At 40.2% G+C, this 13,227-nt stretch overlaps 1 protein-coding gene across 1 annotated transcript in view; it reads left to right on the forward strand.

Moving 5' to 3' along the window:
• The first annotated feature begins 3,378 nt into the window (after positions 1–3,378).
• LOC101395770 (cytosolic beta-glucosidase) overlaps positions 3,379–13,227 on the forward strand; it is a 104,477-nt gene continuing 94,628 nt past the window's right edge. The window contains exon 1 of the mRNA XM_004432315.3: positions 3,379–3,440. Coding sequence (XP_004432372.1) covers positions 3,383–3,440 — 58 coding nt within the window. The 5' untranslated portion in view covers positions 3,379–3,382. The remainder of the gene's footprint in view (positions 3,441–13,227) is intronic.

Here is a 13,227-nt window from a genome sequence, read left to right on the forward strand (position 1 = left end):
ATTAAATATTTTTTATTTTGGATTATATGGTTATTTTTTATAAAATATGTTATTTATATTCACATGCTTTTTATTGCTATTTTAATTGAAGTCATTTAAATATTTTTAAAAAATCTCAGTTTTAATTTTGAATAAAGTAAGTATTCATGAATAGAATCCACATTTTAAAAAGCTCTTTGGGGGTCTTAATTATTTCTAAAAGTGTAAAGAGGCCCTGACACCAAAATGCTTGAGAATGCTGTGCTAGAGAATCCTATCAGAGCTGAAAAAAATGAAATTCTGCAATTTGTGGTCAAATAATATCAGAGAATGCGGAGCGCTGAGAAGGTAGGTTGTTTTTTCTGAAGAAAAATCATTGGAAAAGTAGTAGCAATTAGCTAGGGATTGCTGGGATAGGTGGCGACTGGCAGGATAACGAAATTTTAATCATACTTCATACATTAACTTGTAAACCTAAAAAAATTGCAATACTGCCATCTAGTGTTCATAATGAAAATATTTTAATATTTGTTTTTTTCATTCAGTTTATGATCATTGCTTCAGAATTGAATGACTTTAGGACTCAGTTTAATAGTTTCCCCTGTATTTTTGATGTTTATTTCACCAGACATCTACCTTTAAATATCTTCCCTCATTTCCTTCTATATTTAACCTCTTCTTTCTTCTTAGGGTCGGGATAACTGGAAAGAGTAGGATTTCGGCCTCATTATACCTCGTTCCAATCTTGTGCTGCTGTCATTACACGGTGTAGGATGATTTAGTGCTGTCTTGGGGGAACTGAGTAAGTAACATTCCTCTCTTTGATTTTGCCTAACTCCTCTCTTCACGGACATTTTTTAAAAATTGAGGTATAATTGACATATAACATTATATTAGTTTCAGTTGTATAACATAATGATTTGATATTTGTATATGTTGTGAAATGATCACAATAAGTCTAGTAAACATCTGTCACCATACACAGTTATAAATTTTTTTCTTGCGATGAGAACTTTTAAGATCTCTTTTCTTAGCAACTTTCAAATAGGCAATATAGTATTATTAAATTTGGTTAATAATTGACTACTAGTAATTGTTATATTAACTAATATATTCTTGATTAACTATATTAACTAATATATTACTAGCTAACTATATTACCTAATATGTTATTATATTAACTAATATAGTTAATAACTGACATTTAATAATTGTTATATGCCAATTATAACTATAGTTATATTAGTTATATATAGTTATACTAGTTTTACTAATTGCATCCTCATGACTTAGCTATTTTATAAGTAGAATCCACAGGCATTTTTAAAAAATGAACTTGGAATTTTGGATCAATTTTAGATGTACAGAAAAGTTGCAGAGATAGGACCAAGCATTTCTACGTGCCCCTCACCCAGTTTCCCCTGTCGTCAACATTCCGAGTTACTGTGACACACACTCGGAGTGCCCGGCACAATGGATGAAAAGTCCCACATCCAGGCACATGACTGAAATTTCGGGAATAGAAGCTTGAGGAGCAGGGAGAGTGGGCTGGGACACAAAACAGGTTACATATAAAAGATTAGGACTTGGATTGTCATCAGACTTCTCAACAGCCACACTGGAAGCTAGAAAACCATGAACCCACGACTTCAAAATTCTGAGTGAAAATTATTTCCATCATAAAATCCCATAGTAGCCGAACTATATATCAAGTGTGATGTTAGAATAAAAATTCCAGAACCACAGGGTTTCAAAAAATTTACCTCCCTCGCCCTATTTGTCAGAAAGTTATTCAGGGATTTGCTTCTCTGAAAGGGGGGAAGAAACAAAGAGGGAAAACGCAGCGGGGCGGTGAGGGAGGTCGCAGACCCTATAGCATTGTGGTGACCTAAAACGAAGTTTCTTTGTGCAGGCAATCAGAGGTATTTGAAAAACTCAGAGATCTATAGTTCTATCAGAGTCTTTGGGGATAAATTAGTGATAGGTATAGAGAAAATTACACATAAAATCAAATAGTTAATTAACCCCAGATAAAATAAAAAGTTGCACACGAGGAAGGTATACCACATGGCTCGGCTTTGAACCATATATAGTCATAGCAACGTAAATATCCAATATTTATTTAAACAGAAAAGGTAGTTTTATCATATTGGGTAGAAGGAGGAGGAAGAGAGAGAGAGAGGCAGAAAGCTAGATCTTCTACCCTTATATCCAGAAGCCAACAGTTATTATCTAAAATGAAAAAACAAATTGAGAAACACCAGTCTCAGCCTATTATTTAAACAACATGGGAGTAAATTCCAGAAGAAATAGTTGAAAATGATTACCACTAGGGAGTGAGGATTAGGAATTGGAAGGAATCAACTGTGGGGAAATTCTAGTAGCATTCTGTGACTTCTAAAACAATGTCCATGCATTACACTAAAAGGGAAAAGATGAGATGAATGGGGGCCCTGCCAGAGTAGGGACTTAGTCAGTGGTCAGGCTGGTCCAACTCAGTTAAGAGTCAGGGAGTGCCCAGAGAAGAAAGTGTTACCGGGTACATACCCAGGTTCTTTATCCGCCACACAAGAGGGGCCAATTAAAACTAGAATGCCAGGCTTATGGCAAGGAAAGAGTTTTTATTTCGGGTGACGTCAGCTGGGAGACGAGAGCTCTCAAATTTGTCCCGTCTTCCCGAAAGTTGGGAGGCAGGGGGTTTTAAAGGTTGTGAGGGATGTGGCTGCTGGTAGGGAGGGGGAGCCTGTGGCCTTGCTGGTTGGCACTTTCCCACCAGCCTGCCTTTGGCCCTGTGAGGCTACTTGTAGGGAGGAGGATGGCGAGATAAGGGAATTGCAGGTGGGTGTCCTTCAACTGTCTCCGTCTCGGTGGTGGATGGTGGATTCTGGCACCAGCAAGCCAAGGAGTTGACGTCTGAGAAGGTTTAGCTTCTTGATATAGTTTCTCTGTAACAAACGTCAAGAACTGGTAATTAGCCAAAACATCAGTGTGAGCCCAGCTTGAACCCACCTGGGCTTTTAACAATTAGTAACATCTATCTGCCTTGTGAAGTTCAGGGATACAAGAAAACCCAATAGTTACATATGAATGTAACTTAGAGAAGCAGGGAAAGTGGATGAGTGCTTTTGGTTTTAACCCCATATATTCTGGGTTTAACGTAGGGGAACTGATGTCAGGGCCGGGATCAAAAGTACAAATGCTCGCTTGGATTCGCGTCAAGGTCACGGCCAGTTAAGTGGAATCCTTGAACCAGGCTCCCTGCTTGTTTGCATACACATCTGCAACCTGAGACTCTGGTCAGGGGTGAGAGTTCATTTACTGTTTGTAAATTTGCGGGGTCCTCTGACTCAAGGGCACAGCGCTCCCGTTGACTGTGTGTTCCAGGTGGCTGTCTTCTGAAAGCATGGCTTTCCCTGCAGGATTTGGCTGGGGGGCAGCCAGCTCAGCTTACCAAGTGGAAGGTAGGAGAAGTTCCCTCCCTTTGCTAAGGCTGGGCTGGATTACTTCTGGTGGGTTCTGTATGCCTGGGGAAGACGGTGGAGGTGAGGGGGCAAAAAGAAAAAGAAGGAAAAGGATTGGAGAGTCTGTAACTGTACCAATGAAACTGTGTCACTTTTCACACAGAAGAGGCTCACATTCTGATGTCCCTTTCCTTAGGCACAAAGGCAGTGTCGGTGACGGGATGAGGACCAAGCTGCAGTGTATTTTCCATCAGTCCAAGCTTATCTGGGACATCAGTTTGCATTGGACCAGCTACTTTCATCATTAGTTTCTTGAACACATTTGCCCCAACCTCCCTAAAATAGACACTTTCTCCTATTGGCTAGAAAAATATTGGGTAAATTCCTCCAATGAGTCCAAGGAGACTTCCTTGAAGGACCTTCATTAGTTGGGAGAGGGGCCCTGTTCCATTCTGTTTGCACAAAGCAGATCCTATCTAGCTTGCCACCCCATTCCCTGGGCAGCTGAGAAGCCAAAGGAAGCAATTGTTAGATGGTAAATGAACCAAGAATGGAGCTGGAGGTCTGAGTTTAGTCTCCATCCTACCATGAGTGAGCATGTGAGTCTGTTATCCCCCTGAGGCTCACTTTCTTCATCTGTAAGATAGGAAGATTAGATTAGCTTTTCGAAAATATTTACATTGTTCCCCCTAAGGAATTAGGGATTGTTAATACTATCATGAAATAAAAATTTATTTGGTTAAATAAGTGTGGGAAACCCTGGGTTAAACAAAGATAAGTGAGCTTCTTGTAGTAGTTTCCCTGAGCTGCTGTTGCAAATTACCGTATACTGGGAGGCTTCAAACAGAGAAATTTATTCTCTCACAGTCTGGGGGCCAGACCTAGCCATTTGAAGATGTAATTAACTGAGTTAAGATGAGGTCATACTGGAGAAGAGTAGGCCCTCAAAGGACTGATGTCCTTAGAAGAAAGGGAAATTTGGACACAGACAGAGACCACAGGGAGAAGAGCACGTGATAACAGAGGCAGAGATGGAGTGATGCAGCTGTGGGCCAAAGAATGCCAAGGACTGATGGCCACCACCAGAAGCTAGGAAGAGGCAAGGAAGGATTCCATGTAGAGCCTCGGAGGGAGCATGGCCTGGCTGACACCCTGATTTTGGACTTTCAGCCTCTAAGGCAATGAGACAATAAATTCCTATTGTTTAAGCCACTCAGTTTGTGGTATTGAGTTACAGCAGCCCTAGAAAACAAATACACTAACAAAAATAAGTAAATTAATAAATGAAATAATTATTGCTTATAGTAAGTGCTTGGTGGTAACAGGATGTTTTGGTAAAGGGTTATGTGGAAGTGGCTACTTTAGGTTGGATGGTCAAGGAGGATCTTTGAATTATTTGATTAAACACTTAAAAGATGTAAAGGAGAGAGCCATTTGAAGATGGGGAAGATTTTTCTAGATAGAGTGCAGGTTGATCCTGGCACAATCCATGTTACTTATGATTTCCAGTTTCGATTGCCATTTCCAAGTCCTTCAGAAATGAGAATGAGGAATCTCTGCTACAGTAATTGCAACAACTGCCATGTAGAAGACATCTCCTAGGGGGATGATGTATGTTATTATACATATATGCTCTGTCATGAAGACTCTTTCAAAAGAATATCTGGGAATGTCCAGGGTAGCAGGGATTCTCTCTCTGTAGTATCTTCTTTCATCTTTTCCCAGATAATTTCCACTTGGTCAGGGTGGGTGATGGATGAGGCTGGCCCCCTAGGATTGAAAACAAGAGACGTGACATTGGCTAGTTTCCCTCTCAGAAGAGAGGTCAGACAAATCAGAGAGGGGGTGCAGAGCACTGGAATGGAGCGAGTACAATCAGGTTCTAGAAGCAGCATAGCACGGTGACTGGGAAGATGGACTCCGGAGCCAGACTCCCAAACTTGGGGTCCATCTCACTTTACTAGCTTTGTGTGACTAGTATTTGTGTGACTAGTACCAGTAATTGTGGTATTGACCTTATAGTGTTCCTGTGATGTTTATTTATTTATTTTTTTGTGAGGAAGATCAGCCCTGAGCTGACATCCATGCCAATCCTCTTCTTTTTGCTGGGGAAGATTGACCCTGGGCTAACATCCGTGCCCATCTTCCTCTACTTTTTATGGGATGCCACCACAACGTGGCTTGACTAGCGGTGCATCTGTACACGCCCGGGATCCGAACCCGGGCTGCCAGCAGCGGAGCGTGTGCACTTAACTGCTATGCCACGGAGTCGGTCCCATGTGATGTTTAAATAAGGTGATGTATGTTAAATGCTTGGTGCTTCATAAGTGCTCAAGGCATTATATTTAGGCGAGGTCACAAAAGGATTACTGAGAATGACTCACTATAGGACTCTACAGTTAACTTGGCATAAATACTCAATCAGTTACACAAGACAATATGGTGGATTTCAGTTACCAGCTCCCAGGTACCTGCTCGCTTGGGCCCGGGGGTTAAACTTACGGGTCCATTCTGAGTTCCTCTCTTCACAGGGTCTCAGGGTTGCTGCACCTTTTCTGTGTCCTGGAGGCAGTTTGTCCCAGGCTTCTGCACTGGGCTTTCTGCTGCCTTATTTTAGGTTCTTTATTTGTGGCCTCAAACCCACTATTGTGCTGTTAACTCTCTATTGACAGCTTTCAGGGGAAACTTGATCCAACCAGTCTGCTCTCTTTGTCCACCCACAGAATGACTTTACATTTGCTTGTTTTCCACCTGAGGGCTCTTACTATCCTTTTGTGCTGGGGTTGAATCCCAGCTCAGGCACTTACTAGCCGAGTGACTTTGGGCAAATATCTTAAGTCTCAGTTCCCTTATTTGTAAAATTGGGAAAATGGTCATGCCCCCTCTGTAGGTTTGTTCTGGGGATTAAAGAGGTTAGCATATCTAACTGTAGCACAAGAGTGCGTGGCACGTAGTACCCATTAAATAGCAACAACAATAACAACAACACTATTTATTATTAGTAATAGTATTGTTGTTGTTCTTTCTCCTGGCTGGATTCTCTCCTACTCTGTACTGACAGGGGAGTTACATTGTCTGCTCCATTTAGTGGGAATTGTCGTTTCTTCTCTGGACTGCAAATTAGAATATACTCCCTCCTCACTCACTCTTGACTGGTTCTATAGTCGCTGCTGGGAGAGTTACTGTTTAACTACCCCTCCACTGTTGCACAGATCACACATGCAGGACGTCAACGTGTGGCTTTGTCAAATCAATATGGCCTGGGATTTAAAGGCTGAGGTCACTCTGTCATTTTTTGATTTTGAAAATCTTTGAACTTTTGGGCCGCCCTGGCCTCTGGAAGTCCACAGAGCTGTTGGAAGTCACACTCAGCAGAACTGAGAACTGAGCATGAGTTGTATTTGTAAAAAAATCTAACACTTCGCCAATTTGCTATAAAACAGGACCGTGTATCTCTTTCCACTGATTTTTAAAGCATAGTTGTCCGTGTAGCTGTCTTTGTTTTCAGATACCCTCTCGGGAGCCCTGAGAGATAACTGGAAATCTCGGCTACCTCCCCACCCATCTATATACTCATGCCTCACCCCCACACAGAAAGGGAGATATTTTGGCTCTGTTACTTGGAATAGAAGGCACTGTCAGAGTCGTTGCAGGTGGGACTGACTGAAGTGGGCAGGACAGGGCCTTCCGATCACTGGGCCTCCTAACACATTGACTACTTGGTTGCACGTGTCACCAGACCCGTGGTTCTTCCTCTTCCCGTTCTTGTCCACACCCCTTCTGCCTCCACTCTGGCTACTTCCCTGGTTATGGTTTTCAAGAAGAGTTTAATGGAATTTTTATTATATGAGTTGGCTGTGTGGTGCCTTGAGCCTTTTGGAGGAAAGCACAATATAAATCTAGTAAATAAATAATAACCAAGTGGTATAAACAGGAGGAAAATTATGTGTTTTAGGTGAGTTGTAAAGAACATTGTAAAACCTGTAAAAATGTATTTGTTAGATGAAGAGGGAGGGAAGGAGATGCAGATAATCATCGTTTGTACAGAAGTGAGTCTCATGCAATATTTTAAAGTACAGAAAAAGTCCTATGATTTTTAACCCTTTGTGAAGCTGACTTTGCCTCTGTTTTTGGCTGGAGGGAATGTGAGGCACAAAACAGTTGGTAGCTCAGGGATATTTTGCTTACTTCCTCAGTAGGCCACAGAGGAGCTATGAAAATGACATTTAGGACCAAATTCTACAGCTCTTATGAGCTTATAACTCCCAGTGATTTCAGGGGAGGCTCTTAAGTGGTGAACACACTCTGCAAAATCCCGCAAATCCTAAGCAAAGTCTAAACTACTCTGTTAACGCTTCCTGGTGGGATCTGAGTTTGTGGTTCTTATGGAGGCAAAGGCCTCAGTTTTATGAATGCCATTATTAACCCTGGATGCTGCACTGCATACCAATATAAAGTTTGAACTTTGATTTAACTTTGACTTTGACCTTAGTTGGCAGAAATTGGGGCTGGCCTCAAACTTGGGCCATCTGTTTGCCTTGGTGCATCAAAGATGAATCCTATAGTTAAGAAATGTCAAGTTATTTTTGCACTAACAAGGGAGAATAAACAGGACAACTGCTTTACTTGTTTAGGTTTTAGGTCCAGTTTGTGGTGATTCTATCCAGGCTGTTTCTTCTCTGGTATCTTTTAAAAACTCAACCGGCCCTCAGAAACCTGGGCTCATGGCACATTTCATCTACTTGCTGTAGATGTCACCACGGGTCCCATATTTCTTTAGACCACTTCCTGTTTGCTTTCTCCACTCAATTTTGGCTGTGTATCTTGGTTCCTATTTTCTGCTAAACCCTTTGGATCAAGCATCCCAGTTTGGGACTTGATTTCTTGGCTGCCCTTGGTATTCTTCTAGAACAAAGCTCATCAGATAGATCTGCCCTCTGTCTGGACCACCTAAGAGAGGAGGGGGAACAGACTGAAGGCAAAGTCATTTATTTCTTGGTGTGTAAGGAAAAAAGGGAGAAGAGAGGTAAGCATTTATCCATGAAATTTCTCATAGCTTAAAAGTTGATATGCCAGAAACCACCCTTATTTGTTTCCCCTAGTTTCGAATTTGAGATCCACAAATCTCCATAATTGCCCCCTTTTTTGCCTGGACCATGAAATGATGTAGGAGTCATCAAAAGAGTATGGGCTTAGGCAGGGAAGACATTCAAATATTCATCAACTGATACACTATCCACGTTGACCAATTAGATGCCAACTGTAAACGGTGAGTGTAGACTAGACTGATACCTGCCTTGACTAATGAGAGTGGATGCCAGCCGTAAACAACCAGTATGGGACAGACTAGCATCTTCATTGACCGTTAAGAGTAAACAACTGATATTGACCAGGCTGGCACCCACATTAATCAATCAGAGTTGGTACCCTGTGTAAACAACCACTGGGGCGGCACTTATACGTGCTGATTGAATTTCAGCCTTGGGCTTATGTGTGCGACACGTCTGGAGTATATCCGACTCTATTTGTGGATTACTGAAGAGTTAAATCAATTAACTTCTCCAAGCCTCAGATTTCTCATCTGCAAAATTCCTAACGCTGATCTCTTTTTTGAAATTTCACTTCTGAATATTTGAGAACTTTTTCCTACATTTCGTACTTTGGAATTTGATTTCCTCAACTTTTTCTTCCAGATTACTAATGTGGACTTCAGCTTCGTTCATTCTATTTTTCAATCTCTCTATTGAATATTTAACTGTGGCACTCTTATTTTTAGGTTTTCAAACTCATTCTTATTCTTTGATTGCTTCATTTTCAGGAAGCTGTGTTTTGTTTTCTGGATGTTGTCACCCTCAAATCTTTTTAAGAATGGTAGTTTAGAAAATTAACTTTTCTTTCTTTTTTGTTCTTTGTTGTTTTTTGTTTTGGTATCACTTCAAGATCTTTGGGTTATTTGTTATATTTGAGTTTTTATCTTCCATGCTATTTGTTTTTGTCAAATGTCTAGCAATCCTTGAGTGCCTGCTCATGTTTATGAATGAAAGGATTTGTTGATTGAGATCAGTAACTGAGTTAGGCTTCCTTTGAAGTTAGGTAGTTCTGTTTAACTGAAACAGAGCTGACTCTATAAGAAGCAGGGTTCTGTGTAAGTGGGTAGGACTTGCCAGCAGTCAGTCTTCTCATAAAGGACTGTGTGTGTGAGAGGAGAGAACCAAGATTTAGACCTCAATAACTGCCAGATAATGAGGAATTCAAAGAAGAATGGTTTTGTTTTCTACTTTTATATTTCCTCTCCCCACTGCCTGTCAAGTTCTTGTTTATCTTTTGAGTTGGTTCTACTTTCCTAGACTGTCGCAGTACCCTTGATAGGAATCCTTCCCAGTCACATCTCTCACTTTTATTAAGCATTTCTTGGGACTTCAGCATGGGGTAATGGCAGCCCTACTACGTGCTCTGTTTATGGGGGAGAGGAACCAGTCTGATCAGCAGTACGACAGATAGTCCTTTAATTGATTGTCGTGATGATTGCTTTGAGGCCTGCTTTGCTCTCTGCATTGGTTGACCCACAGATTCTCTAGGGGAGCCCCTCTTAATCCTTACCAGCCATCATCAGTGTGTGAGTTTATGCTGTAATTCTTTGCCTTAGTTTCTCAGACAATTCAGTCCTTTTTTTTCTTTCTGTTGCCTAGAAATACTTTAGTAAATGTAGTATTCTTTTGGGACTTTTTTTGTTTTCAGTTCTGTTGTGGATTCCTTTTTTATTTTCTGTCATTTCAATTTCAATATGAGAAGGAGAGGAATTAAATATGGATACTCTGTTCCCAGCCTGAACTGGAAGTCTTTATTAACATGCGTTAATATACGGAAGTGCCTCATAAGCCACGTGGTATTATTCAAACTTAACAAATAAATTCTCACCTTTTCTTCATCCTTCTGTTATATCCTTCTGGTCACCAACAACACATCCAATGTCTGGAAATTTTCTAGTCCTGTGCTTTTTAGAAAGAGGATGAGATAATATGGAATTGATGGAATTTTGGACAACGTAGCAAGAGAAAGTGAAATATTCATACGATGTGTGGAAAGGCATAGGGGAGGAGGGGTGCTATGACCAAGAAAGACCACTTTTCATCATTTCTTACCTTCCTTCATTCTGAACACTCAGATTCTCCATGTGCCAAATTTTCCAGTACTTTAGTTGTCTTCATGGGCAGTGCTGAAAGGTATCTGTTGCCATCGCTATAGGTATATGTGGATTATTTATCAATTAGGGTCTGCTTGCTTGTGTATTCTTTTGTATTGGCGTAGTTCTGAATACAGAATGGATGCTTATGACATATGTTTAAAATTTTTTTTAATTTGTATTATAAAAGTAATACAAGAATTGTAGAACATTTAAAACATACAAACAAGCAAAAAATTAAAGAACAAATCAACCAGAGAGGTATTTTTAAATTTTGAGTACATACTTCCAGTCTTTTTCTCTAAGTTGACAAACTTTCACGCACACATACACTTTTTTTTCCCACCCTAATAGGAACGTTCTGGAAGTAGTTTTGGTTTCTTTAAGACACTTACAAGTATCTTGATAAGCTATAACATGTCTGCATCTTTTCTCCTCTTCCAGTGTCCTTTCTCCCTTATCTATCTTTCTACACTTGCCCATGGAAAGCTAAATGTGAGTCAATATATTTAACCTTGGAAAACAAGAAAAGATTTGCTGCATCTCAATAATCTGTTTGGAGTATAGGTTCTATATATTGTCCTACATATTTGTACATGAATTTTTTTGGTCATGACTACTTTCATCAATTAAGTCAGGACATTTGTTTATTTGGATGAATATGTGCTGACATCCTACTGGAAAAGAAAAAAGCATTACTTGTGCTGTTCCTTCCTGGTTCTGCCCATCTGGTAGGGGTTGCTTTCCAGGTAAGTTTACTGGTGCACAAGGTTAAGCGATTCCTTTAAAATTATTAGGCTATCACACAGTGCCCAAGCCAGAAATATGGGACTCATGCTAGGCCATTCCTTTTACTCTCTTCTTTATTTAACCAATTATTTTTTATTCTCTCTCCTCTAAACCTCTTGATTACTTCCCTCTCCTCCATTACCATTACCTTTCTTTAGTTCTGGAACTCATCGGCTCTTGTCTTCTTAAAGTCTCCTTCCCTCTTCTGCATTCTCCTCCAATCTTTCTGGCATGTTGCTTCTAGCATGGTCTTTTAAAATTCTAACCACATCATTCCATTTCTTGAAAGACAGCGTGAGATCTGAAATCAGACAGACTAAGTCTGAACCCTTACTTCACCACTTACTAGTTGTGTGATCTTGGGAGATATCTAAGTTTTGCATGCCTCAGTTTCCTCATTTGTGAAATGGGAACAGTATGAGTGCCTATCTCAGGGTTATTGTAAATATTAAATGTGTTTACAAACAGCAAATGCTTAGAACAGTACTAGGCAAACTGTATGTGTTCAATAAATTTTCACAATTATAAAATTTTTTTTTATTATCTTCTTACTGTCTGCAGAATAATTTCTGAACTTCTTGCATAGCATTAAAAAAACTCTGTAATTTTCTCCAACTACATCCCCAGTTTCGTCTCTTGCTTCTTTGTCATTCGTATCTTATTCTTTGACCAAAAAGAAACACGTGTAATTCTTTAAATGTGCCGTGACCGTCATGCACTGTTGCACACACTGCTCCCTCTGCTTGGCCGCATACCTGACTCTTGGCATGAGCAGAGACCAAAGGGGGCAAAGAGCCAGGCCTTCTGACTTCCAGGCTGGATCTTTTCCTACTCCGACATACTGCTTCTTTCATCTTCATCCTTTATGCTCCTCTTGCAAATGTGTTACTGTGAGCTTGGGAGTGGTAGTAATGGGCTGCGGGTAAGGTGGGGCAAAAGGAACCCCCAAAAGAAGTTTCTAGCACATATGAACAATCTATTCTACATTAACTATTTGGAACGACATGAATAATGTGCCTTTTCCTGTGGGGGTGTTGGACATAACTCCATGCTTCTAAAGATGACTAATAACATGAGAGATGTTGATATTGTAGCTGGGTGTTGGTATTTTGGATGGCGTGGGTGGTCACCATTGGCAGCAGCTGGGACCTTGTTGTTTTCCTTCTACTATGCTCTGTGGGCCTCCGCCTTGTGGTGCCCTAAACCAACAGAGCAGATCTATATTGGCTTTGGATCTTTCTCAAGGTGCCTGCTCTTCCTTTCATTAGTGTGGATAATCAGAGTTTGATTGTCAAGTATGCCCAGGCCAAATACAAGGGCTTTTAAAATTGTCTGCTGTTTTAGATTATCCAGGCCACTGATCCCCCTTCCTTAGCATGGGTAATTGAGAGTGGACTGGGCTGAAGAATGTTAAGCAGAACCAATTGACAAAATAAATGAGATTTACAAAATCCTTTACATTTTAATAACAGAAAAAAAACCAAGCTGGGCTTTCTTCTTCTTTTTTTAATCTAAAAGGGCCTATTTTATATTATGAAACTGTAAATTTACTTGGTTTTAAGTTGATTCAAAATAGGAAAATATTTCCTATGGTGCATCCATTTAAAACCTATTTAAAATGTATACTAATTACAAGATGTACTTAAAGGAGTTAGGAGAAAAATTGAAAGTACAGCAAGAGGTTGGACAGTTTCAGATTAAATGTCAAATGTTCTTATAACCATGTTTATGTTTCAACCAGGTAGCAAGGAAAGGTTGGGTGTCACTTCAAATTCTGAAAATCTCTCTCTTGATAGTGGAGGCTATAATTCTTTG

Source organism: Ceratotherium simum, chromosome 8 (genome assembly GCF_057802395.1).
Source record: "Ceratotherium simum simum isolate JZ-2026a chromosome 8, ASM5780239v1, whole genome shotgun sequence".
In the NCBI taxonomy this organism is placed as follows: Eukaryota; Metazoa; Chordata; class Mammalia; order Perissodactyla; family Rhinocerotidae; genus Ceratotherium; species Ceratotherium simum.